General features: G+C 61.5%; 4 protein-coding genes across 5 annotated transcripts in view; 2 read left to right on the forward strand and 2 right to left on the reverse strand.

Moving 5' to 3' along the window:
* The window catches only part of EPHX1 (epoxide hydrolase 1), a 138341-nt gene that overhangs the window by 55105 nt on the left and 57454 nt on the right, over window positions 1-25782 (reverse strand). The window lies entirely within an intron of this gene.
* LOC147572777 (uncharacterized) lies at window positions 265-1305 on the reverse strand. Of its 2 annotated transcripts, none has more exons than XR_015245742.1 (2): window positions 638-949; window positions 265-530 (listed from the first exon to the last, which is right to left on the reverse strand). XR_015245742.1 is itself a non-coding variant. In XM_086693068.1 (2 exons), exons 1-2 carry the CDS (start codon window positions 1303-1305, stop codon window positions 425-427), a joined length of 456 nt encoding a protein of 151 aa, XP_086549194.1. In that variant the 3' UTR covers window positions 265-424. The 2 variants fall into 2 exon arrangements, 1 of the variants encoding a protein (XP_086549194.1); XM_086693068.1 differs by lacking the exon at window positions 638-949 and adding an exon at window positions 956-1305.
* PYCR2 (pyrroline-5-carboxylate reductase 2) lies at window positions 1216-4518 on the forward strand. Its single transcript, XM_025926189.2, has 7 exons — window positions 1216-1355; window positions 1436-1506; window positions 2255-2434; window positions 2521-2742; window positions 2919-3011; window positions 3224-3387; window positions 3888-4518. Exons 1-7 carry the CDS (start codon window positions 1289-1291, stop codon window positions 4051-4053), a joined length of 963 nt encoding a protein of 320 aa, XP_025781974.1. The 5' UTR covers window positions 1216-1288; the 3' UTR covers window positions 4054-4518.
* Window positions 21021-24398, forward strand: LOC147572778 (left-right determination factor 1-like). Its single transcript, XM_086694316.1, has 4 exons — window positions 21021-21482; window positions 22494-22740; window positions 23154-23396; window positions 23669-24398. Exons 1-4 carry the CDS (start codon window positions 21233-21235, stop codon window positions 24030-24032), a joined length of 1104 nt encoding a protein of 367 aa, XP_086550442.1. The 5' UTR covers window positions 21021-21232; the 3' UTR covers window positions 24033-24398.

The raw sequence follows: 25782 nt of genomic DNA on the forward strand, positions 1-25782 counted from the left end.
GATGCTGCGTTCTTCCTCCGTATTTTTTGTCACCCGGTCCCCGAGGCCCCTTACTTACACCTTTACTGCGGATGGAAGTGGAAACCGCCCGTGTGTGGGGCGTATACCGAGTGGTGGGGTGGCGAACGCATAGACCTCCCGGTACTTGGCGGGGCCCTACCTGTGCCCGGGGCGCAGGGGGCGAGAGCACCCGGCCCTGGGGGTCCCAGACAGACCAGATTCGGCTGCTGGCCACGCACAAAATCAAAGGCAGAGAGACGGATGGTGGGGAAACAGGAAAGGAATTTATTTCGGTGAGACCACCACCCGGAGACCGCAGACTAGGGTCTCAAAGACCGTCTCCAAAGCGCTCAAAGCACGTCCAGGTTCATATAAAGAAAGTGTGGGACACAGGTCGTGGGTCCGAGCAGGTGGGCAGCGAAGGTCAGGTCACCACGGTCTTGGGGTCGGGCACCAGGCTCAGGGCGGTCCCTGCGCTCCAGGGGGAAGTCTCGGTTCCCACGGGGGACGCTCTGCCCGCAGGTGTGTGCCTGGGTGGAGAGATCAGCCGGGAAGGGCGAATTAGGAAGCACAGACGGCGGTCGACCGGCAGGGGGCTGGCCGCCTCCCTACTTCACGAGTCCATCCTCCCAAGCACCGGAGAGAAGCCTATCCGCCACGCCTCGGGACCAGTTCCCGGGAGCCCTGCAGGTTCCAGCCGAGGACCGGCTGCTCGGCCACCACGCCCGCGGGCCGGGAGCGAGCGGGCAGCTGGGGCTTCCAGCGGCAGCCCCGCTCAGCCGGGGGCGCGCCGCCGCTAGCCGGCCCGATCCCCGCCCCGTTCATCCCTGCAACCCGGTGACGCCTCCTGCCCACAGTCGGCGGCGGCCGGTCCGCCCCAGGCACAACTCTGGCCATACTTCCGCCTGACCCGCGCCCGGAACCCCCGGACGTCTGGAGGAGCCCCCAGACGAACACGCCAGCTGAGGACACGACTTCCGGCCTCCGCTCCGGAGGCTCCGACCGCCCAATCCTGGACGCAAGGGGCGGGCACACGGCCCGAGCTCCCGGCCGCGGACTGGTCCGCCCGAGCTTCTGGCCGCGGATTGGTCCGTCGAGCTTCTGGCCGCGGATTGGCCGCCCTCGCGTGGCGCGCGGCGCCTTCTGCCGCGGAGGCAGTGGGGAGGGGTCCCGAAGCCGCCGGAAGCTCCGCGGGTCCGGCTTCCGGGGCGCGCGCGCGGGTCTCTGGGGGCTCTGTCGGCCCGGCCTCGTGTAGCTCCCGGGCGGCGCCGAGCCCCTTCCCGCGGTCATGAGCGTGGGCTTCATCGGCGCGGGCCAGCTGGCCTGTGCGCTGGCGCGGGGCTTCACGGCCGCAGGTGAGCGCGCGGGGGCGGACGGGCCGCAGCCGCGTCCGGGACTCCCGGGGGCGCCGGCTGACGGGTCCCGTCCTCCGCAGGCATCCTGTCGGCCCACAGGATCATAGCCAGCTCCCCGGAAATGGACCTGCCCACCGTGTCCTCGCTCCGGGTAGGCGGGGCCGGGGAGGCCGGGGCCGAGGGGCGGGCGAGGGGGCGGACGGCGCGGGGTGGGCCCGACACTGATGGAGGCCGAGGTGTGCTAAGCGCCCGGCACACTGATGCGCGGCGAACAACTGCCTAATTCGCCTGCTGGCAGTGCGACCCTAAGGTGCTCAACCACGCTGAGCCTCAGTTTCCTCTTTTGCAAAGCGGAGCCTACGGTAGCCCCTTTTCGGAGTTATTGTGAGGCACGAGTGATCGCTGGGAAAGCTGGCTGAGTTAGTTCTTCACCCTAAATCTGGGCAGCTCCCAGAACTGGAGGGCCCCGCTTTTCAGTTTGGAGCCCAAAGCGGAGGGGTGACCTCCGGGTCGCCCCTGGACCACGCGGAGACCGCGTGGCCCGGCGAACAGGTGTCCAGCCATGGTCCAAGGCTGGACCCAACTCCTCTGCCTCCCACTGGGCGCTCCCGGTTCACCTTTCCCTTTACCTGCGCCTTTTTCTATGCGAACCCCTGGATGGGAGACAGCTGTTTCCTGGCTGCCTCGGAGAAGCTGGTCCGTGCCCGGCATTTAGCTCACCCGCCTAGTAGTGGGACCGGGGACTTTGGGCCCCTGGGGGGAGGGGCAGGCTCCCCAAGGGACAGGAATTCCAGGCTACAGGGGCAGAGTGGGTTTGGCAGGGGCTCGCTTGCTCCCCGAGAGGACCTGGGCCCAGCGAGGCCTCCCCGCGCCCTGAGCTGGACCATCTCCTCCTGCAGAAGATGGGCGTGAACCTGACCCGGAGCAACAAGGAGACGGTGAGGCACAGTGACGTCCTGTTCCTGGCCGTGAAGCCGCACATCATCCCCTTCATCCTGGACGAGATCGGGGCGGACGTGCAGGCCAGGCACATCGTGGTCTCCTGTGCTGCCGGTGTCACCATCAGCTCTGTGGAGAAGGTGCCCCTTTTCTTTCCCGGGTGCTCCTGTGGGAGGGGGCGGGGTGCCGGTGGCAGGGACTCACTTGGGCCTCTTCCGCGTCCCAGAAGCTGATGGCGTTCCAGCCGGCCCCCAAGGTGATCCGCTGCATGACCAACACGCCCGTGGTGGTGCGGGAGGGCGCCACGGTATATGCCACGGGCACCCATGCCCTGGTGGAGGACGGGCAGCTTCTGGAACAGCTCATGAGCAGCGTGGGCTTCTGCACCGAGGTGGAGGAGGACCTGATCGACGCCGTCACCGGGCTCAGCGGCAGCGGGCCTGCCTACGTGAGGCCCTCTGGGGACCGAGGGCGGCAGGGGGGCTGTAGGCAGACTGGGGCTGGGGGCGTGGCCAGCTAGCGGAGGAGGTCAGCCTCTGCGGCCAGTTCCGATCACCGGGAGAGCGGGCCCTAGGGAATGCCGCGAGTGCCTGCTGCCCTGGGGCTCAGAGAGTGTCCCCGCAGGCATTCATGGCCCTGGACGCGCTGGCTGATGGCGGGGTGAAGATGGGCCTGCCCCGGCGCCTGGCCGTCCGACTGGGGGCCCAGGCCCTGCTGGTTGGTATCTACACGCTGCACCTTCTGGACCGGGGTGTGGGATGGGGGTTCCGTGGGTCCCTGAACTGGGAGTAGGGCATGGTGGGGAAGCCGGGGTAAGGCTGGGGAAGGGCGGGGCTGGTGTGGGGAAGGGCGCCGGGCGTGGGGAGGCTGGTCAAAGTTAGGAAGGCCCACCCGCCGCTCCCGCCTCCCCTCCTTCCCTCCCGCCCCAGGGCGCTGCCAAGATGTTGCTGGCGTCAGAGCAGCACCCTGGCCAGCTCAAGGACAACGTGTGCTCGCCCGGGGGTGCCACCATCCATGCCCTGCACTTCCTAGAGAGCGGGGGCTTCCGCTCCCTGCTCATCAACGCCGTGGAGGCCTCCTGTATCCGAACACGGTGGGTCACTCTCCCCGTGGCCCGTGGGCCAGCCCCGTCAGGCAGATCCTGCCGTCCCTGGTCCGTTAGCGGCGTCAGAGTCTGTGCTCTGCTCAGAGCCACGGTTCATTTGACTTTATTCAGCTGAGAGTTTGCAGGCCTTACTTCGCTAATGCCCGCCGTGGCTGTGGTGGCGGGGTGGCTGTGATCTATCGGGGTGAGGAAGGTGGGGCTTAGAGACGACGTCCCCAAGCTGAGGCGGCCAGTACGCGGTGGAGGCAGGGCCGGGGAAGCGTTGACTCCAAACCCGGGGCTTTTCCATGCCGACTCCTGCGACCGCAGGCACCGTGGGGAGCTGCACACCCGGTGGTGGCTCACACGTAGCTAAAGAGTGCTTCTGAGAAGCTTCCGGGGGCTCGTGGTTTGGGGCGGGCTCGGGTTCTCGGGGGCCCGGGGTCGTGCGCACCGGGCCGCCTCGTGAAGCTCAGGCTCCCGTAACCCCCGCGGGGCTCTGTCTGCAGGGAGCTGCAGTCCATGGCCGACCAGGAGAAGATCTCCCCGGCCGCACTCAAGAAGACCCTCCTGGACAGAGTGAAGCTGGAGTCCCCCACGGTGTCCACGCTGACCCATCCCAACTCCGGGAAGCTCCTGACGAGAAACCCGGCCCCCGGAGGCAAGAAGGAGTGAGGCCACCAGGCCTCCGATCCCCGAGGGGCTGTGCAGGGCCGGGCTCGGCTCCCTAGTGTGTAGGGCCTTGTGACGAATCCTCAGATGTGTTCAGGCCGGGCCACGCTGGTTTCCCATCCCGTCTGTGGGACGCTGCTCTGGGGGTTGATGCCGGCGGTGGGTGGGGGCGGTCCCGAGTCCCGCTCGGCAAGAAGGTCTGCAGACCTGCAGCCGAAGGCTCCCTCGGTCACGTTCTCCAGCCGGAGCCCGAGGCAGGGTCGGCCTGCTGCCGGCTTGAGGACAGAGAGGTACAAACGTGAGCGGGGCTGTTCGCTTTGAGTTACAGACGGGAAAGGTACGAGCAACTTAAAATTGTTCCAATTAGAAAGGTGTGCAGATAATTTAACTCGCCTGTCCTAGGTGTCCCACGGAACAAAGTGTTCTCTGGTTTGCTGTTTAGTTGCTTCAGTAAAGTTTTATTTTGTATTTTCCTGCCTTTTTTTTTTTTTTTTTTTTTAACACGAGCTCTACCCTCCACGTGGGGCTTGAACTCTCGACCCCAAAGTCAGTAGTTGTGCACGTCCTAGCAGCTGGGCCAGCCAGGCGCCCCTATTCCCTTGCTTTTTTATGCTTAATCTTAATTTCTTCTAGAAAACTCCAGGACCTTACTGGGCCCCCCCCCCTTCTGTGGGGAGCACTGTCTAAAGACAAGAAATTGTGGGCTAGACCCTGAGAGCTGGAAAGATACTCTGCTCCGTCCCGGCCCCCGGGAGCAGGTCAGGAGATTGTTCTAGAATGGACCAGAGCTCATGGCAGAGAAGAGCCTAGTGGCTGGGGTGCAGGAAGGGAGGGCAGCAGCCCGGACACAAAGGTGGAAGCTGCCAGCTCTGTCGGGCCTCTTACCTGCTGAACGCTGGGTCCAGACCAGCGCTCTCTGGGGGGGGGATGATTTTCCTCTCACTTTACACAAGATGCTGAGGCCCAGGGGCAGCTCTCCTCATGGAGCCGCTGATCGCTGGTGGGGCCGAGGCTGGGTGTGCCGTCCACACGGCCGGACTGAGCTGCCGTTTCCCCGTGCAGGCCAGTGTCCCTCGCGCATGTCCCCAGGGGCTGGCCGCCTGTGGCATTGGCATCAGCGTCGCTGGGTTCAAGTCTTGGTTTTGCCAATCCTCCACCCCCGCCCCACCAATTTGCTGGCAGTTTATTTTTACTTTAATTCCATCTAGTTGACCTACAGTCGTATTCGTTTCAAATGTACGACATAGGGATTTGGCACGTCCATCCGTCGCCGGGTGCCCATCGCGACAAGGGCTTCGACTCCAGACCCGAGAGCCTGTGGGCCAGGTTCGTCCCTGTGGGGCCAGAGTGACAGGCTCAACCCTGCTAAAAACCTGGGGCGCCTGGGGGGCTCAGTCGATAAAGTGTCCAACTTGGGCTCAGGTCACGATCTCACAGTTCGTAGGTTCGAGCCCCGCGTCGGGCTCTGTGCCGACCGCTCAGAGCCTGGAGCCTGTTTCACATCCTGTGTCGTCCTCTCTCTTTGCCCCTTCCCCCACTCACACTCTGTCTCTCTCTCTCTCTCTCTCTCTCTCTCTCAGAAATAAATGTTAGACAAATTCTTTTTAAATTAAAAAAATGTGAAGTGAGTCGCCCAAGTGTAATTGGCTGGAGAGTAGGCCCAGGGCTCACACCCACGTCTGACCCTCGATCCCGTCCTCTGGGTGCTGTGCCTGCTGGCGAACTGGCCTAGGTGACGGGTGACCCTCATCTTTCCTTCACCCCCCCCCCAAGGCCACCCCCTCCCGGGCCTAAATCCACCAACAGGCACTTACCCAGGACCTGCAACAGCCGGGCCCTGGCTCGTCCCTGGTGCACGGGGCCCACCCGGCACAGGGGGACCTCACCTGCTAAGGGCGCCTGCCCTTCGCTTCGGCCCTTTGAGCCGGTCAGGGCAGGGCTGGATTCGACCTCCAGGGAGAGGGAGGAGGGCGTCACCCCCCCGGAGGACACTTGCGTCCAGCTTCCCACAGAGCTGAGTGGCCCTGGGCTGGGGGGGGCCCGGAGCTGCAGGCAGACAGAGCCAGAGGCTGGGAGCTCCCGGGGGGGGGGGGGGGGTCGCGGGGCCCCCCGAGAGTCAGGCCTGTGCAGGTTTCGAGCTCGGGCCCGAGTGCCCCCTGCAAGGCTTTCAGGAGTAAGAGCTGGTGCTGGAGGCTCGCGCAGCCTCGCCAGGAAGTGCGTGCCGAGGACTCCCCTGCCTGGCGCCTGTGAGGCCTGGCCGCGCCCGGTCCCCGGTCAGTAAGACCGTCCTTGTTCGGAGTGGCCCGGGGGCCAGGGACACGTGTGGACACGGGACGTGGAGAACGTGGCAGGCAGAGGAAAAGGTGGTGCGGAGAGGGCTGGGGGTGTAAGGAAGGCGTGTGTGTAACTGCCTGCCCTGCCCCCCTCCCCCCTCCCCACTGCCCCCTGACCTCTGTCACCTGCCCTCTGCTCTCTGCCCTCTGCCCCCTGCCTCCAGCACCCCCACCCCCCACCCCAGCCCCTGCCCCCTGCCCTTCCCCACCCCCGTCCCCTGCCCCCCCCTCCATCAGGACCAGAGCAGGCCTCAATCCCCATTCCACAGGCCCATTCCCCAATCCCCAATCCACATTCTCTCCGGACCCCCGAAACTTCCTTCTCTGCTGCCCCAGTTTTGCTCTCCTGGGAAACGGTACAAATCTCGGCCCCACTGTTACCAGTAGTTACTTCCGGAAAGTGGCATCGAGGCTGTCTTCTCACCTGATTTTCTTTCTCTCTTTCCCTTGAGGTCGTGGCGGCCAGCGTGCAGACCCAGCATCCCCAGTTAGAAGGGGGGAGAGGGGGGGAGTGTCTGCGCCGCTCTCTGCCGGCCGCCTGGGGACACGTCCCTGTGCCCAGGTAGCCCTTACCAGGCGGCACACCCTGTCGCTGTTCCTGGTCAACAGTTCCTCCCGTGTGACCTACAACATGCGAAGTGCCTGAATCGACCGAGCGCCAGGCGCGATGTTACATGCGCGAGATGCATGACCTCATTTCATCTTTAAGTTGAGAATTATTATTATTACTTTGAGAGAGAGAGAGAGAGAGAGAGAGAGAGAGAATGAGTGGGGGAGGGGCAGAGAGAGAGGGAGACAGACCGAATCCCCAAGCAGGCTCCCCGCTGTCAGCGCAGAGCCCGACGTGGGACTTGAGTCCACAAACCGTGAGATCATAACCTGAGCCGAAACCCAGAGCCGGACACTTACCCGACTGAGCCCCCAGGCGCCCCTAATTTGAGAATTATGGTGGAATTAGTATTTCCCCATTTTACTGATGGGAACACTGGAGCTGGGAGAAGTTAGGAACGCAGCCAGTGAGGAGGAAAGCCCGTGGCCTAAACCTAAGACCCGTTTTCTGAAGCCCTGAGCTGTCCTCGCCCCTCCGACGGGCCCTCCGCGGGAGGAAGGGCGGGAAGGCCCGGCTGGTGAGGAGCTGGGGTGGAGGCAGGGGTCCCTGGCAGGGGCCTGGGAAGGAGACCCAGAAAGCCGAGGGGGTCAGGACTGGCCTCCTCACAGCCTACTCTGGAGGGTGGGAACCTTGTTCTGATGGTATTAAGCCTCTGGGAAACGTGCTTCAAGAAGTAGATGTTTTAGTTTTTTCTGTTTCGTAGAAGCAAATATTCCTCTTCCCTTTTTTTTTTTTAATGGGAAAAACTTCAAATTCCTAGTTGCTGACATTCTGAGTCAGTAAAGTCTTTTATGGATTTTTGAGAGAGAGAAAGAGACAGCAGAAGCAGGGGAGGGGCAGAGAGGGAGGGAGACACAGAATCCGAATCGGGCTCCAGGCTCCGAGCTGTCGGCACAGAGCCCGACGCGGGGCTCGAACCCACGAACCGCGAGATCATGAGCTGAAGTCGGATACGCAACCGACTGAGCCACCCCGGCGCCCTAAATTATACTTAAAAAAAAAAAAAAATACAAGTTATTCAATTCATTTATCTTTTTTTTTTTAACATTTATTTATTTTTGAGACAGAGAGAGACAGAGCATGAACGGGGGAGGGTCAGAGAGAGGGAGACACAGAATCTGAAACAGGCTCCAGGCTCTGAGCTGTCAGCACAGAGCCCAACGCGGGGCTCGAACTCACGGACCGCGAGGTCATGACCTGAGCTGAAGTCGGCCGCTTAACCGACTGAGCCACCCAGGCGCCCCTCTTCAATTCATTTAAACTAAATAAGAAAAACACTTCACCCATCTCATCTACCCCACAGCCACTGCCTCTGGCAACTACCAATCTATCCTCTGTATCTAGGATCCTGGTTTTGGTTTTTGGTTTTTGGTTTTTTAAGATTCCACATGTAAGAGAGATCGTATCATATAGTATTTGTCTTTCTCTATCTGACGAATTTCACTTAGGATAATGCCCTTGAGATGCGTCCTTGTTGCAAATGGCAAAGTTTCCCTCTTTTTTTATGGCCTAGTAATATTCCCTTATATTTACGCCGCATTTTCTTCGTCCGTTCACCTGTCGATGGCTGGCTGTTCCCGTGTCTTGGCGATTGTAAATAACGCTGCAGCGAACGTGGGAGGACAGACACCCTTCCGAGTTAGCGTTTTCGTTTCCTTCAGATGAAAACCCAGAAGTGGAGTAATATTTGTTTTTCATTTTTTGGGGAACCCCCGCGCCGTTTTCTGCGGTGGCTGCACCAGTCTGCATTCCCACCAACAGTGCCCGAGGGTTCCCCTTTCTCCGCATCCTCGCCCTCGTTTTCTTGTCTTTACGATTTTAGCCATTCTGACAGGCGTAAGGTGGTATCTCATTGTTTCGATTTGCATTTTCCTGATGGTGAGTGATGTTCAGCATCTTTCCACGTGTCTGTTGGCTGTCATCTGTCTTCTTTTTTTTTTTTTTTTAATTTTTTTTTCAATGTTTTTTATTTATTTTTGGGACAGAGAGAGACAGAGCATGAACGGGGGAGGGGCAGAGAGACAGGGAGACACAGAATCGGAAACAGGCTCCAGGCTCCGAGCCATCAGCCCAGAGCCCGACGCGGGGCTCGAACTCACGGACCGCGAGATCGTGACCTGGCTGAAGTCGGACGCTTAACCGACTGCGCCACCCAGGCGCCCCTCATCTGTCTTCTTTGGAGAAACGCCTCTTCCGATCTTCTGCCCATTTTCTGATGAAATGATTGTTACTGTTGTTGAGCTGTGTGGGTTCTTTATCTATTTCTGCTATAACCCCCTAATCGGATATGCTGTCTTCCCCTAGTCAGTAGGCCACCTTCTCATTTTGTTGATTGCTTCCTGAGCTGTGCAGAAGCTTTTTCGTACGATGTGGTCCTACTTGTCGATTTTCACTTCTGTGCCTTCTCCTTTTGGTGTCAAATTAAAAAAATCATCAGGGGGCGCCTGGGTAGCTCAGTCATTTAAGCGTCCGACTTCGGCTCAGGTCACGATCTCAAGGTCTGTGAGTTCGAGCCCCGCGTCGGGCTCTGTGGTGACAGCTCAGAGCCTGGAGCCTGCTTCGGATTCTGTGTCTCCCCCTCTCTCTGCCCCTCCACTACGCTCTCTGTCTCTCAAAAATAAATAAACATTTAAAAAATTAAAAAAAAAAAATCATCACCAAGACCAATGTCTAGTAGTTTACCACGTATGTTTTCTTCTGGGAGTTTTATGGTTTCAGGCCTTAACCTTCAAATCTTTAATCCATTTTGAGTTAGTTCCTGTGTGTGGTGTGAGAAAACGGTCCAGTTTTATTCTGTTGCATGCAGCTGTCCAGTTTTCCTGCGATTTATTGAAGAGACTGTCTTTCCCCGGTTGTATACTCTTGCCTCCTTTGTCGTAATTACCTGCCCGTATGCGTGTGGGTTTATTTGGGGGCTCTCTGTTCTGTTCCCTCGATCAACGTGTCTGTCTTCCCGCGGACACGATACTGTTTGTGTTACCGTAACTTTGTAACATAGTTTGGTGCCTCCAGCTTTGCTTCGGCCCTGCAGGATCTTTTGGGCGTCCACACGAATTTCAGGATGGTTTGTTCTATTTCGATGAAAAATGCCCCTGGAATTTTGACAGGCAGAGCATCGAGTCTGTAGATCGGGTTGGGCAGTACGGCCCTACCTGCCTTTTGGATTAAGAGAAAGGGTCGGGAAGTGAGCATTTCCAACCCCATGGCCTGGCTCTCCCCGGGAGGCTCACTTCGCCCTGCACGGACGTGTCTGTCTCTGCTGACGCCCTTCCCTGCCGCCCTCCCCGGCCGCACTTACACCGTCGCCTCTGCGGGGGACGCCTTCTCCTCCTTGGCTCCCCTGCCCCAGCCCCTTCCCCCACACCAGCCCTCCATCCGTCCGTGGCATCCGGGACCTGCGCTGTCACTTGTTTTCTCGTGAGCGCAATAGTTTGCTCTTCGGCAATGCTTTTGACCTGGCGAGGAGCTGTCACCTGTCTCTCCAGGGTCCCCGAGGCAGGCAGGGGGGCGGGGGGCGGGGGGCGGTGGGCATCCCTTCGCTCACATGAAGAACCCAAGGCACTTATTTAAGGCAGCTGGGGCCGGAATCCCAGCCTTCAGACCCCACTTCCTCTTTCCAGTGTCCCCCATTGTCCCCCAGAGAGCGCTCAGGGACAGCAGGTGGCTCCCATACGTGCCCCTGACAAAGGGACAGGCCCGGGAGGACGTTGTGCTCTGGCTGCCGGTGCCCCACTGCCCAGCTGCGCCACTAGAGGGCACCAGGCGCTAACCGCTGAGGCCCCAGGTCGCCGGACACGTGAGGAGACCCTGCAGGGACACCGGAGCCATCTCATTGCCTTTGCCAGCTGTGACAGGTGATTTCACGTATTCCCCACGACACAGTGACAAAGCGGCTTAGTATCCCTTAGAAGGAAGCTCTTGAATCTTCCTCCTCCGAGCCCCTGCCCCTGCCCCCAGCATCAGCGTCCCCGGTGTGCAGGCAGGTGACCTCTCGGCCACCCGCACCCCTCGCTGCCTCCTGGGTGGCCCGGCTGAGGGAAGGCCTTGTGGAGCGGCCCCCCGTGTCCAGGCTTCCCCTTGGTCTCAGCAAGAGGTCTGGAGAGGCACATCCCTTGGTAGCCATGTGACCTGAGGCAAGTTGCTTTGTCCTCCGGGAACTCACCTGCTGGGCTCGGTCCCACAGGACGCTGCTCCAATGATCAGGAGTTGCTCTTGTTCTCATGGGGATCGGAAAGGAATCTGGGGCTCAGGGAACATAACAGCTAGGAAGGCAGGTCCCAGATCCAGAGCTCTGGTCGGGGGTGGGGTGGGGGGGAGGGGGTGGCCACGGCCCCTGTTCCCGGCACCACTGGCTCCAGACTGGTTCTCAAACCAAGTGATCGCCTGCCCTTATTTTTAAAGTCATCTCTACGCTCAGCGTGGGGCTCACCCTCACGACCCGGAGATCAAGAGTCACGCTGCACCGAGCAAGCCAGCCGGTGCCCCCGGTCGCCTGCCTTTCTTTTTTCTTAAGTTTGTTTACTTATTTTGAGAGAAGGAGAGAGAGAGCAAGCGAGCAGGGGAGGGGCAGAGAGAGGGAGAGAGAATCCCAAGCAGGCTCCGTGCTGTCAGCACAAAGCCCGATGCAGGGGCTCGAACCCATGAACCGTGAGATCGTGACCTGAGCCGACACCGAGAGTCGGACGCTGAACCGGCTGAGCCCCCCGGGTGCCCCAATCACCTGCCTTTTTTAATGGAGGTCAGTGGAGAGGAAAGCAGCCTTGAGTCCCGTTTCCACTCTTACGGCCCTCTGCTCTCCAAGATGCTCCCTGAGCCCAGACCCCAGACCCAGCCTCGCCTGCACGCGCCCGGCCTCGTCTTGGTCGCCTGTCTGAATTGGCGGGTCCTCGTCTCCCACCCCAAACCTCAGAGTCCTCGGGTGGTCGGGGGGGCCGCCTCCTGGCACGTCCTGTGAGTCTGAGAGATGCTGTTGGACGGAGTCGAGCTGTGGCCACAGCCAACACGCCTGGGCCTCGGAGGAGACACGCCAGAAAGGAGCCGAAGACGGAGAAAACACGTGGCCGTTACGTCAGGAGGCGTTTATTTACGGCTTATCTGGAATGAGCTACAAAGTATTCGCGAACCGAGACCCTCGCCGAGCTGCTGTCAGTATCCTGAGATGTCCAGGGCAGCCCTGGGGGTCGGACACCCCGGGGACCGCGGGGTCAGGGGACAGGCAAGGCAGAGACGGAAGGTGGCCTTGAAGCCACCTTGTCCTTCCCCGGCCGTGGGAGGTGACGCGGGCGGAGGCGGAGGCAGCGCCCGGTTCGGTGGGAGACTCGCGTGAGGTCACCGGTCAGTGATTTACTCGATCTGCACGCCCGGAGCCCCACAGTGTGCGGGACACCAGAGCGGCGGATGTGACCCAGTCTCTTCCTCCCTGAAGGGCCTTCCGATCTGGTGGGGGAAGGAGACGTGGAAGGACGGCCGTAAGGCCGTCCCTCCGGGCGGTCAACGCTCGACAGGCGGTAAGAGTGCCGGGAGCGGACGGCAGGTGCTCGCGAGGAGCCCGCAGAGGCGGTGACGCTGCGGATTGGGCCTGAAAGATAAGGGGACCTTCCAGAGGGAAGAGGTGCCTGTGCCAGGCGGGGGCTGCCCGCCAGCACTCGGCGTCGGTAGCGTCTTCCACGTGGCAGGCGTCCAGAGCCAGCGTGGCACAGCTGTGGGACCCCACGATCGAAGGTGGGAGCACCCACGGGGATTTTAAGCAGGGGGTGGAGGGCGGGCCTATTTCCACTTAAGAAAGGAGACTGCAGGGGCACCTGGGGGACTCCGTCGGTTGGATGTCCGACTTCGGCTCAGGTCACGATCTCACGGTTCGTGGGTTCGGGCCCCGCGTCGGGCTCTGTGCTGACAGCTCGGAGCCCGGAGCCTGCTCTGGATTCTGTTGTCTCCCTCTCTCTCTGCCCCTCCCCCACGCTCGCTCGCTCTCTCTCCCTCTCAAAAAATAAATAAGCACAAAAAAACTGTAAAAACTGAATTTAAGAGGCGCCTGGGTGGCTCAGTCGGCTATGCATCTGACTCTTGATCGCAGCCCGGGTCTTGATCTCGGGGTCATGAGTTCAAGCCCCGTGTCGGGCTCCGCACTGCACGTGAAACCTACTTTAAAAAAAAGAGTTTGTGTGATCACTGTGCACATAAGCTGCCCCCACCTCCCCCACAGGCTTCACCCTGTGTGCTCGATAAACACCCTGGCACTCGCTGAGAAGGGGCTTGGTGGGGACCGGGGGCAGGTGAGGGAAAGCAGGGGCCGAGGCCCCAGGTGTGGGCGCACTAGCCTCAGCGTAACTTAGAGCCGGGTAGTTAGGGCTCTGCGCGTCCGAGTGAGGACACCAGAATATCCGTTTCCTCGGACTGTATAGAGAAGTCCCCCAGCCCGGGGGGTTTCAGCAACGAAAATCCCTTGTGGGCACCTACGCGACCTCGTTTTGCCTCAGTCACCTCCTTAGAGGCCGTACCTCTGAGTACAGTCACGTTCTGAGATCTGAGGCTTAGAGCTTCCGCCCATGAGTTCTGGGGACACCATTCAGCCCATAACACGCAGAGTCTGGGGGACAGGGACGTCACAGGGAGAAGGGGAAGAGAAGGACCAGAGAGCAAAGGGCAGGCAGTCTGGGGAGGGGCGCGGGGGTGCGGGGAGCTCGCAGGACGAGGCGGAGGAGAGGCCTGGCCAGCGACAGAGGCCACAAGTGATCCGGGTGGAGGGGGCTGGGCTCCGGAACCAGAACCCAGGGGAGTGGGGAGGCGCGCGGCAGGTGAAGGTCGTGGCTGGAGCGGCTGCCTCCACCTTGCAGAGTCAGTCATCTGTCCCACCAGTGCGGTCATGGGGGTCACCTCCGGCCGCCGCCGGTCGGGGCTGTGGTGTCTCCCGTTCTGTTCCTTTGCTGTCCCCAGGCTCCCCGTGTCTGGAGTCTCCCTACAGCTGTCCCTGCTCCGGAGACACCAGAACATCTCCTGGGACCGCCGCTAGCCTGCTCATGTCCCCTCGGTCCCCAGTGCTGCAGGGAAGGGATTGCACCATCACGCACACGCGCACACACACACGCACATGCACGCACCCCAGCGGATGCTTCTGTTTCACTCAACTGCTGCTCACACAGAGCGGATGCTTCTCGCTGTAAAAATGGACTCAAAATGAAACAGAGACACGTCTTGGATGATTCCCGACCAGGGAAGACGGCCGTGGTCTCGAACCGGCGTCGCTGGAGGGACGTGAGCACGCGCAGTTCGAATCCCTCTTGTCCCGAGAGGGCCCTGGGCTGCCCAAGGTCACACAGCTCACTGGTCCTGCCCGTGCCCCCGCGCAGGCTCCCTCAGCCACCCCGGGGGGCTGTGGTCACACCGGCCCGCAGGTGCCAAGACTGCTCCCCCGGCCTCCCACCTCCCCCGCAGCCTCCTTCCCTTCCAGGGCTCAGGGCAGGACACTGGGGCCCCGCACGGGGAACACGGAGCCCTGGGGACCGGCCCTCCCTCACTTTCCGTGTTACTGCAGTTTTGACTGTAGGGCTGAGGCTTTCTAACTGGAGTTTTGTTCTCCTGCAAGAAAGCCCCGTGGGCCCACTGCACAGAGCATGGGGGGGCGCGTGGGGCTCCGGGGGCCTGGGGTTGGAGACGTGGCGGGGGGGGGGGAGGAGGGCCCCTGTGGGCTCCCGGAGGGTGGGGGCAGAGCCTCTCCTGGGCCTGGGGAGACCGCATACCTCAGAGCTATTTTCCGGAGACGGAAATGAAGTCGGGCTCACCTCCTCAGTAAGGCTCAGGGTCAGCCCCGCAGCACAGAACCAACTGGGCCCCTGTGCGGACCTGGGGCCCCAGGCGGGTGCAGAGACTTCCCGGTCCACAGCAGGGCTCGCTGCACAAGGAACGGCCCTGCCCGCATGAGCCTGCTGCTCCAGGGGCTCCGGGGCAGGTGGGCCACAGCTGGGGAGCTGACGACCCTTCCCGGTCCCCGGGAGGCCATCCTTGGCGGGAACCTGCAGCCTCTCAGGCGGACGAGGGTTTGTCCAGGGAGAAGCCCCCCATCCTTCGCTCTCTCCTAGTGCTTTGGAGCTGGATGGAAAATCGAGTTTACGAAGAGACAGAGATCCTGAGACGTTCACCAAGTTCGCACAGAGTTAAGACTCCATCTTGCCATTCATTACTTCATTTATGCAATCAACAAATATTGATCGACTATCCAGCACAGGGGGCTGGCGGCCGTTCTCCCGCAGGGACACAGCCGTGAATGGGCCGGACAGAGTCACCGAGCCGTGGTGTCTACATTCTAATGGGGAGTCGGTCCACAAGCAGTTAAACAAACAGATAAAGAAGGTGATTTCAGATAGCACCAAGCAGCAGGAAGAAAATAAAGCTGGATAAGAGAGACCTTGATGGGTGGGGGCAGGAAGGGACGCACAGATTTTATGCATGGGCAAGAGAGGGCTTTCTGAGGACGTGACGTCTGATCTGAGTTCTGGATGATAGGAATTAGCTAACCCTGCCAAGGTCAGGGCACAGCACCTTGCAGGCAGAGGGGACGGCTAGTGCGAAGGCCCTGGGGTAGGACCGGCATGGCAGGTGTGCGGACGGTAAGAAGGCCCACGTGACCGGCTGTTGGGGAGCAAGTGAGGAACCGCGGGCTCGGAGGCAGGGAGTGAGCCTGGCCCAGGTCAGCCTGGGCTTTAAGATATTTGAGTTCCATCCAAAAGTACAGCAGGAAGTCATTGGAGGGTTTTTGCTTGGTGGTTGTTGTGTTTTAATCGACTTGATTTTTTTTTTATTATTTTTTTTGACGTTTATTTATTTTTGAGACAGAGAGAGACAGAGCATGAATGGGGGAGGGTCAGAGAGAGAGAAGGAAACACAGAATCCGAAACGGGCTCCAGGCTCTGAGCTGTCAGCACACAGCCCGATGGGGGGCTCGAACTCATGAACTGTGAGATCATGACCCGAGCCGAAATCAAGAGTCGGATGCTTGGACCTCCCAGGCGCCCGCATATATTTTTAAAAGTAAACTCTACCCCTGACGTGGGGCTCTTACTCACGACTCCCCAGATCAAGAATCACTTGCTCTACTGATGGAGCCAGCCAGGCACCTCTGCGGCTTTGCATTTTGGACTTAGATCTGTGATCCGTTTTGAGTTAATTCGGGAGGGTTTTAATTAATAGAGTACCTCTGATTAAAGTTTGTCTGGGATTCCTGTGGACTGTGGGGGCGGGGAAGGCAGAGGGAGGCGGCAGTCACAGCCTCCAGGACGAGGGATGGATGGTTGGTCCCAGATGGTCACCCCCCAGTGTGGGGGGTTGGGCCAGACGCCCCCGCAGCCAGGAGGAAAGAGAAGCCGGTTCATTCCCCGGCCTCCTGCCGTGTGCGGCTCAAGGGGGCCCTTCTGGCCCGGGGTCAGAGACACGGTGAGTTGCCTTCAATACAGCAGGCTGAGTGTGGACCCAGCGCGGGGACCAGTGGAGACAGACAGAGGGCCACTCTCCCAGACCTGTTAGCCCTCTGCAAACACAGCCCTTCTCCCGGATGTGGATTCCACTTGGGTTCAAGAGTTTTGCTGGGGACGTAAAACAACGGGGCAATCAAACAGAAGAAAGCCACTGTGGACAGGGACATTGGTCATGGGGGGGGTCGGCCCCCATGTTTGTCATACGCGGAGAGGGGCTCTGCCCCCCAGGCTGTGGGTCTGGGCAGAGCCGGGCCTTCTGTGGGGTCTGCTGGGCGGGGAAGTCATCTCAAAGCCAGACCTGCTGTCCCCGAGGGGAGGAGGGGGCATTGGGGTGGGGAGAATGAGGAGACCCTCGACAGCTCTGACCGAGGGCCTGCAGTTGAGGACATTTGGGGACTCGGGGCGGTGAAGGCTGGAGCCCAGGAGCGGCTTCACGTCGGCATCACCCTGTCCCCTCCTGTTCAGGGCCGGCACCGCTGTGGGTGCCCCAGAGATGGCCCGAGGCCCGGCCCCAGGTGCCCTGGGCTGTCCCAACCCTGCCGCCCTCAGCCTCCCAGACCCCGGACCTGGGGCCCACGTGGCCCCTTGGGGTCCTTCCAGGATGGCCGGGGTCCACGGGGCCACCCTTGCCCGGGGCTCCCTCCGCAGGAATGGGGACCCACGTTTCAGTTCGTCCAGCCCCTTCTTGGCAGGAGTGAGTCCTGGGCTCTCCTCGCTGTGCCGCCCACGAGCTGCATGTCGTCCGGCGAGTTTTCTACCCTCTTCAATATGTCTTCACCTGTAAACTAGGAATTATGTACTTTTTTTGGCAAGGAACGTCTTGGGGTTAATCGACATGTCACCAGAGTGCCCGCCATATACGTACAGTAGGTGCTTAATAAACAGGAGGAGTCTTTCACAGTGCTAATGTTTACAATGTTTTACTTTAAGAAAGTTAAGTTCGGGGCGCCTGGGTGGCTCAGCCAGATGAGATGAGATGAGAGAGGCAGAGCCCCACAACTATGGGGTGGGGTGGCCCCCCGAGTCTGGAGGCTTCCTCGGGCCAGAAGCTGTCTCGGAGGGGGCACCGTGATCTGGGGGGCACGTCTGGGGACAGGGGTGGGGTGGCCTGGGTCGTGCCCGAGAGCGGTGGCTGGAGGAAGGAGGCCTCCCGCAGCTGCGGAGCCCCCTTTGGCCCTTTTCTCTCCCTGGGGACAGTTTGGGACAGTGTCACTTAGTTGTCTGAGGCTGGAAGTACCTGAGGGGATGGGGGGGAGGAGGGACCGGACTGGAGGTGGGGGCCATCAGGTCAATGTGGGGGCCCCCATGTCCCCATATTCAGAGCCCACCAGAGTCCCAGGGAGGCTGGCTTTCCTGTCCCTGAGCTGTCCCACCCACACCGTCCTCCTGCCCGTGTGACCCAGGCAGGCTCGGGGCTCCCACTCCACCAATGCGGCCGGCGGCTGACCTCTGGCGGGTGACACGGGGCCTGCAGGGCTCCCGGCGCCCTGGACTGGGGCTGCTGGTGTGTGGGGAGGATCCCCCCCCACCCAGTGCTTGTCCTCTGTGCCCCCCAGGAGGGCTGCATGGGGACCCGCACCAGCCTCTGCGCAGCGATGCATGGTGGGCGCGTGCGTGGTTGCATGGGGACCTCCCTCCCCACCCCTGCATCTTCCTCTGGCGCTGGGGCAGGGGGAGCCTCTGGAGGGGGCGGGGCGGCTGGGCCCCAGAGGGCTTGGAGCTGGATCCCCGCCTGGTCTGCGGGGGCCCCCTTCCCTGCAACTTCCACGACGTATCTGACGAGTCTGTCTTTTGCTCTCTGTGTCACGGGCCTCACTCTGCCCAGAACAAAAGCACGGAAGCTCTGGTAGGACCTGGGATCGGTGACACAGGTAGGACAGTACGGTCGCCAGGGAAGGAGCCCCGGGACAGGCAGCGATCCCGGCGGGTGGATGGGCTCCCTCCCCGTCGGTGAACCACGGCCCGGGGGGGGGGGGGGGGGGGGGAGAAAACACCCAGATGTTCGTCTGGAGGACGAGCATCTGTTCCGGCCCATCTCCAGGCTGTGCTCCCCATGGCGGCTGTCGCCTGCCGCCTGCTGGTCTCTGTCCTCAGCGCTCTGGCCCGCCCTCCTCCCCATCCACCCCTCCTCAGTCCAGACGCCGCCCTCCCTCTCCCTTCTAATGACCCAGAGGCCCAGCGCTCAGAAACTCCAAACAGAACAATCACTGTTAGGTGGTAAGCCAGCGCAGATGGCTCCCTTCCTTCCCTCCCTCCCTCCCTCCCTCCCTCCCTCCTTCCTTCCTTCCTTCCTTCCTTCCTTCCTTCCTTCCTTCCTTCTCTCTTTCTTTCTCTCTTGGGGAGAGTTGTCAGCAATAATACTCTCTTTTTTGACTACCCAGTAAAAAACGTTCAAAAACACAAATGCCCACAGAAGCCAGTCTCTTTCCCCAAATCTTGCCCTGAAGAAGGATCTTCTGGAAGCCATGCATCTCCATAACCCCCGCTTCCTCCCTCCCTTTCTCTTCAGTTAATTAAGCAAATATTTATTGAGGACTTGGCTCCTTCTCCATGTCCTGGGGACACCTGTGGGGACAGAGAGGCAGCTGAGAGGAAAGGAAGCCCAAGTACAGCGTGGGGGCCCAGGGGACGGGAGGCACTCCCTGCAAAGCTGTGTTTAGGAGCTGAAGGGTGCCCCACTGCCCATTTTGGGGGATGCACAGTGGGCACTCTCACCCCGGCACAGCCTGGTGCCTCCCTTCCCTTTGGGGACCTCACGGTTCTCCTTCGCCCTCCCCACACCCTGGGTGGAAAACAATGTGGACATTTCACAGAGGCTCAGAGCAGTTGAGGCCCTTGCCCAAGGTCGAAGACTGTTAATGAGAGCACTGAGGGGTGCCCGGCCTGGCCCCTGACCTTGGACAAGTTCATCACCTGCCTGTGTGTGCTCTCCTTATCTGTCAGATGGGGGCATTAACAATGTGTGTCCTGTGAGCTCACGGGGAGGGGCTTAGGAGCCCGGATCCACATCAGCTCTCCTTGTCCGAATGCAAAGGCGTCCTTCCAGAAAGGCTCTACTGGCCTCACCCAGCTGACTAGCAGATAGCTGTCAGGAGGGAGGTTCAGTGACTCGAGAGGCCACACAGCTCGTGGGTGGCACAGCGAGGAGAACTCAGGACTCACTCCTGCCGGGAAGGGGCTGGACGAACTGAAACGTGGGTCCCCATTCCTGTGGAGGGAGCCCCGGGCAAGGGCGGCCCCGTGGACCCCGGCCGTCCTGGGAGGGCCCCACGGGGCCACGTGGGCCCCAGGCCCGGGGTCTGGGAGGCTGAGGGCGGCAGGGTTGGGACAGCCCAGGACACCTGGGGCCGGGCCTCGGGCCATCTCTGGGACACCCACGGCAGAGTCGGCCCTGAACAGGAGGGGACAGGGTGATGCTGACATGAAGCTGATCCTGGGCTCCAGCTTTCACTGCCCCAAGTCCCCTCTGCTTCTGAGCCCAGGTCCGGTCGGGCTCGTCCCCCAGCATGGAGGCCGAAGGTGACCTCCGAGCCCACGTTTTCCCGTGGCCCTCACTTGGCAGCCTGGACTCTGGCTGGGGTCAAATCCTGGCCCGAAGGGGCAGAGGGAGGTGGTGGTTCCCACCGCCTGCCCAGCCCGGCCCCCACCACCCATCTCTCCGGGACGAGCTGGGTGCCAGGTTCGCTGCCCACACCTCAGGCCGGTCCGGTGTCCCCCACGGTGCCCTTGGCTGGGTCCAAACAGGCCCTCAGGCAGTGGCACTGATCCCTCATTCCCTCACCCCCCTCTCCTCCCTCAGGACACAGGATCTGGCCCCAGGGCTGTTGAGCATCTCTGGCCCAAGGGACCCTGTGCAGGTGGAAGCCAGACTCCCGCCTCCGCATCACCACGGATGGGGCTGCCACGGCCCATTGTAACAAACGTCCCAATCCACACTGGCTTTCTGGCTGCCAGATTTAGCAAATCAAAGTATAGGACTCCCACTGAAATCCGGATTTCAGATAAACGGCAACTAATTAGTGAGTCTGAGTATGTCCCCCCTCGGTTTCTGGCTCAGAAGTCGGAAGGGGCCATGGATTGGTTTCCCCCCTCTAATGTCTGAATCCATGAACAGCCAAGAAGAGGGGGAGGGAGGGTCCTTATTGGACACCCACCCATCGGTGCTAAATTATCATAGGTTCCCTGGCCTGGGAAGGGTCCCCGGAGCAGGGGTTTCCCACCGGGGACAGCCCAGGATCTCAGCAGCCCCCACCGCCCTGCGAGCACCAGGCCGGAGGCTCATCCCTAAACCAGAACTGGTCCTTAATCCAAGAGCCCTGGTGGCGGGCAGGCACTCTACCTGCAGCCAGCAACTGGACGCCAGGGCCACACTCCGGTCGGTTCTGTGACCGGGGAGACTGGGAACGTGGCACAGAGGAGACGCCTGCTTCTTCTCCGGGAGACACATCTGTGAGGTTAACAGGGAAGGCGGCGTGAAGCAAGGCAGGGGCTCCCGGCCACCGTGCAGATAGCAACAGCCAGCTGTCCACAGTCCAGACGGGCCTCTGTGCCCTTTCCAGACGGCCCCCTCCTCGAGGCCCAGGGACCGTCTGGCTACTGAGCTCCCAGGAGGTCCGAGGGGTGTGACCTCCCCCCTCCGCCCGGGCCCAGCTCAGGGCTGCCTATAAAGCTGGCCCGGCCCGGCCCTCCGCACACCGGGCTGGGACCCTCGCCGAGCCTCCTCGGGGGACGCGTGCGCTCTGACCCCCGCCCCCCCATCCCCGGGCGGCACCATGAGGCCCCTGTGGCTGTGCTGGGCGCTCTGGGCGCTGCCCCTGACGGGCCCCGGGGCCGCCCTGACCGGGGAGCAGGTGCGGGCCAGCCTGCTGCGGCAGCTGGGCCTCCGCGAGGCACCCGTCCTGGACCAGCGCGACGTGGAGGGGCTGGTCACCCCGGCCCACGTGAGGGCCCAGTACGTGGCCCTGCTGCGGCGCAGCCACGGCGCCCACTCCCGCGGGAAGAGGTTCAGCCAGAGAGTCCGAGGTGAGGTCCCCCTCCCGCCGCAGCCCGGTGCTCGTTGGGAGCGGGGAGGCCGAGGCCAGCGGGCCTGTCCCGGGACGGCCGTCGTGGGGCGGGGGGGCCGGGCTCCACGGGACCGTGAGCGTGGCTGCGTCCGGGGCCCTGGTCTCCGTCTGCACCAGGGGCCCCACTGGCAGAGGCGAGGCAGGAACGACACCCTCGTGGGTGCAGAAGCCCCGTGGGAGGAGGGGAGACAGAGAAAGGGGACTTGGGGCTAGTGACAGGGAGGATGGCCTTGGCCGGTCAGGCGCCTGGAGGCCTGGGGACGAGGAGGCTGGTCCTGAACGCTCTGCAGAGCTGACCGCTGGCGGCCACGTGGCCCATGGTCAGGTGGTCCCACCGTCGGCCCGGAGCCTCAGGCGTTGGGGACACGGGGCCTGGTGCCTCTGGGGAACAGGAGCTGGTGACAGGCCCCAGGCGCCTCTTCCTCCGGTTGGGGACATTTCACTGGGCAGGAGCCCCCTCAGGCAGGGAGAGGAGAGGAAGTCGGGGCTCTTGCCCTCCCTCCTGGAAAGGCCACTCTCAGCTGGTGACCACAGATTTCCACGGTGGCTCTCTGCCTCCCTCTCTCCGCTGGCCCTCCCACTTTAGCCGAGCCCCTTCGCCTAAAGAAGGCTGCGTGTCGGGGCGCCTGGGGGGCTCAGTCGGTGAAGCGTCTGACTCTCGGTTTTGGCTCAGGTCGTGATCTCGGGGTTCGTGGGATCGAGTCCCATGTCAGGCTCTGCTCTGTCAGCACGGAGCCTGCTTGGGATTCCCTCTCTCCCTCGTTCTCTGCCCCTCTCCCTCTTGCACTTGCTCTCTCTGTCTCTCTATGAAAATAAATAAATAAACTTTAAAAAAAAAAAAAGAAGGCTGTGCAGGTGAGGCCCCGCCCCCACCTCTCCCTGCCTTCCTGGGGGATTCTGCTCACTGGCTCTGGGCCCCGCGCCCTCCCAGCTGGCCTGACCTGCCTCCTGACCCTGCTCCCGTCCCCAGAGGTGGCGGGCAGGTTGCTGGCGGCCGAGGCCTCCACGCACGTGCTGGTGTTCGGCATGGAGGGGCGCCTGCCCCCGAACAGCGAGCTGGTGCAGGCCGTGCTGCGCCTCTTCCAGGAGCCGGTCCCCAAGGCCGCGCTGCGCAGGCTCGAGCGGCTGTCCCCGCACGGCGCCCGCGCCCGCGTCACCGTCGAGTGGCTGCGCATCCACGAGGACAGCTCCAACCGCACCTACTTGGTGGACTCCAGGTGGGGAGGCCGTGGCCGGGCTGCCAGTGGGGAGGGGAGGGGGGCACAGGGGGGCCCAGGTCAGCAGGGTGGGTGGGGGTTGGTGGGGAGTGGGGGGGGAGGGGGGCTGTTAGGGGGGGCGGGGTGGGTGGGCCCTGAGGGGGGAAGGGGGAGGTGGAGGGGGCTGGAGGGGCAGAAGGGGAGGGTGGCAAGTGGGCTAGTGGGGGGGGAGAGAAGAGGGGGAGGGGAGGGGGGAGGGGGCTGGAGGGGGAGAAGGGGTGGGTGGCATGTGGGCCTAGTGTGGGAGAGGGGGGGAGAGAAGAGAGGGAGGGGAAGGGGAGGGGGCAGGTTGGCCCAGTGCCAGGGAGGGGGCAGGCTCCTCCTAGGGGTGTCCCCAGCCCCAGCTCAGGTCCCCGTCTCCACGGGTGTCGCAGGCTGGTGTCCCTCCAGGGGAGTGGCTGGAAGGCCTTCGACGTGACCGAGGCCGTGAACTTCTGGCGCCAGCTGGGCGGGTCTGGGCAGCCGCTGCTGCTGCAGGTGTCGGTGCAGAGGGCGTACCTGGGCCCGCGGGCCTCGGGCGCCCACACGCTGCTCCGCTTCGCGTCCCAGGGCCAGGAGGGCACGGGGCAGGGCGAGCCCCAGCTGGAGCTGCACACCCTGGACCTCGGGGCCTACGGGTAGGCGCCTGGGCCCTCGGGGCCCCCCACGAGCGGGCGGGTTGGCGTGGGGTCTCCCAGGGGTGCCGTGGGAATCAAGGGACGCGGGGTTTCCCCCCCCTCCCAGGACTAAGGTCACGTACTGCGCAGGGTCTGGTTATTGGTGGTTCCCCGTCCCCGGCGCAAACCCCAGCCTGTGCAACGTGACGAGAGCTGGCGGTAAATCTCCCTCCCGGGTGCCCCCCCCCCCCCACCGTGACCTCAGCTGACCTGCGCCCCTCCCGTCCCCGCAGAGCTCAGGGCGACTGTGACCCCGAGGCGCCGGCGGCGGAGGGCACCCGCTGCTGCCGCCAGGAGACCTACGTTGACCTGCGGGGCATGCGGTGGGCCGAGAACTGGGTCCTGGAGCCCCCGGGCTTCCTGGCCTACGAGTGTGTGGGCGCGTGCCAGCAGCCCCCGGAGCCCCCGACCTTCAGGCGGCCGTTCCCAGGGCCGCGAAAGTGCGTCGCCTCGGAGACGACCTCGCTGCCCCTGATCGTGGGCGTCAAGGAGGGCGGCAGGCCCAGGCCCCAGGTGGTCAGCCTGCCCAACGTGAGGGTGGAGAAGTGCAGCTGCGCGTGGGACGGGGCGCCCGTGCCCAGGAGGCTGGGGCCTTAGGGCTGGCCGTGGCCTCCGATGGACTTGCCTCTGTGTGCATCCAGGCATCGGGACAGCTGGGGACTAAGGACTGCTGATGGCCAACGCCAGGCCATCTACTGAGCTCAGAATTCGCTTCCTGTGTCCATTCAGCTCATCTCCTAATTTTTCTGCCCAGGGTCACAACTCCCGTGCTTTGCTCTGGTCATTCACTGCACATCCCAAGCACTTACCTCTGTCAGTTCCCAAACTGTCACTGTCTCCTCGTCCCCTCACTGGGTCTGGGCTCAGCTCTGTGGAAAGGGCCTACGTGGTCCGGTCAAGTACGGGTTATGCATTTCCAACCCGGATTGTAAGGGCATTATCTAATAAACAAATGAAACACGTTTTATTCTGTATTTCTCTATTTTCCCCGGAACCCCAAGGGAACAGAAAGTTCTATAGAGATTAGGTCAACCTGCTTAGAAAATCAAGGAAGGAGCAGAGCAACACAGGAAGCTAGGATTGAAACACATTGAGCCCTGTGTGTCTGTCCTCTTACAATCGAAACAGACATCTTTTTGTCGTGGTGGACGCCCTATGGGCACAGCAAGCCGGCTTTGTTTCAATGCTACTTGCTACAAAATAAAAAAGTCTGATGAAAATCATCAGTGGCACAAGCCTGTAGGTCACCCCTTTAGATTTAGGGGCACATGAGGGGAGCACCTGTGGAAAACGTTGGCTATGACAATTTATTTTTTATCATTTTTTAATGTTTATTTTTCAGAAAGAGAGACAGAGACAGAGCGTGAGCAGGGGAGGGGCAGAGAGAGAGGGAGACCCAGAATCCGAAGCAGGCTCCGGGCTCTGAGCTGTCCGCACAGAGCCCTAAGCAGGGCTGGAACTCAAGGACTGTGAGATCGTGACCTGAGCCAAAGTTGGATGCTTCACCGACTGAGCCACCTGGGGGACCCAGACAATTTAGAATGCCCAGATTATAGGGGCTGTTAAGCTGTGACTTTGTCGCAGGATCCTAGCCAGGACACTTTAATTCCTAGCAGGTCTGCACAGCACTAATTAGCAATTCCACACTCTGCAAACCCCTATTTCCTTCCCCATCAAACAACGATTCCTGACTCCCACATACTTACTGGAGATTTAAGCACCCCCTACACTGATCCATAACACGGACTGTGGTTAGTTACCTCAACACACCGTCTCACCCATTTGGCCTTCTCTTGATTTTGAAATAAACTTAACCTACTGAAAATAAAATTTAGAAATCCCTTCGCTGTGAAGTCAAAGACCCTGACGTTTCTTCTTCTCTTTTTTTGGTCAGTGGGTGGCTTCACCATTCTAATTACAGAGATTAGTTAGAACCAGGCATTTGCTGGGGCGCCTGGGGGGCTCAGTGGGTTAAGCATGGGGTTCTTGATCTCAGCTCAGCTCATGACCTCACAGTTCTTGAGTTTGAGCCCGGCCTGGGGCTCTGCGCTGACAGTGCAGGGCCTGCTTGGGATTCTCTCTTGGTCTTTCTCTGCCCCTCCCTGTCTTGTGCACATGTGCCCTCTCTCTCTCTCTCTCAAAATAGATAAACTTAGAACCAGGCATTTCCCTGGACCCTTCAGCACAGACCAGGCAGGTGCTGGTGACATTAACTGAGGCAGGGAAGCAGTGGGGACATGCAGGAGAGGGGTGTGAGAGGAGGTCTGATAAGTCTGGGGAGGTGGGGGGGGGCAGACATCCAGCCAACACCCCCCACCCCCATCACCTTGGGGGGGGGGGGATCAAG

This window comes from Puma concolor, chromosome E4, assembly GCF_028749965.1.
Source record: "Puma concolor isolate L17-30 chromosome E4, mPumCon1.1.hap2, whole genome shotgun sequence".
NCBI classification, from domain to species: domain Eukaryota; kingdom Metazoa; phylum Chordata; class Mammalia; order Carnivora; family Felidae; genus Puma; species Puma concolor.

Bases quoted from the DNA above. Each gene is read 5' to 3' on its own strand.
- LOC147572778 (XM_086694316.1), top strand. From the start codon at position 21,233: ATGAGGCCCCTGTGGCTGTGCTGGGCGCTCTGGGCGCTGCCCCTGACG. The intron at 21,483-22,493 runs GTGAGGTCCCCC...TCCCGTCCCCAG, and splicing joins GTTCAGCCAGAGAGTCCGAG to AGGTGGCGGGCAGGTTGCTG. The intron at 23,397-23,668 runs GTAGGCGCCTGG...CCGTCCCCGCAG, and splicing joins CTGGACCTCGGGGCCTACGG to AGCTCAGGGCGACTGTGACC.
- PYCR2 (XM_025926189.2), top strand. From the start codon at position 1,289: ATGAGCGTGGGCTTCATCGGCGCGGGCCAGCTGGCCTGTGCGCTGGCG. The intron at 1,356-1,435 runs GTGAGCGCGCGG...CGTCCTCCGCAG, and splicing joins GCGGGGCTTCACGGCCGCAG to GCATCCTGTCGGCCCACAGG. The intron at 2,435-2,520 runs GTGCCCCTTTTC...TCCGCGTCCCAG, and splicing joins CCATCAGCTCTGTGGAGAAG to AAGCTGATGGCGTTCCAGCC.
- LOC147572777 (XM_086693068.1), bottom strand. From the start codon at position 1,305: ATGAAGCCCACGCTCATGACCGCGGGAAGGGGCTCGGCGCCGCCCGGG. The intron at 531-955 runs GTTCGTCTGGGG...CTCTCCACCCAG, and splicing joins GTCGTGTCCTCAGCTGGCGT to GCACACACCTGCGGGCAGAG.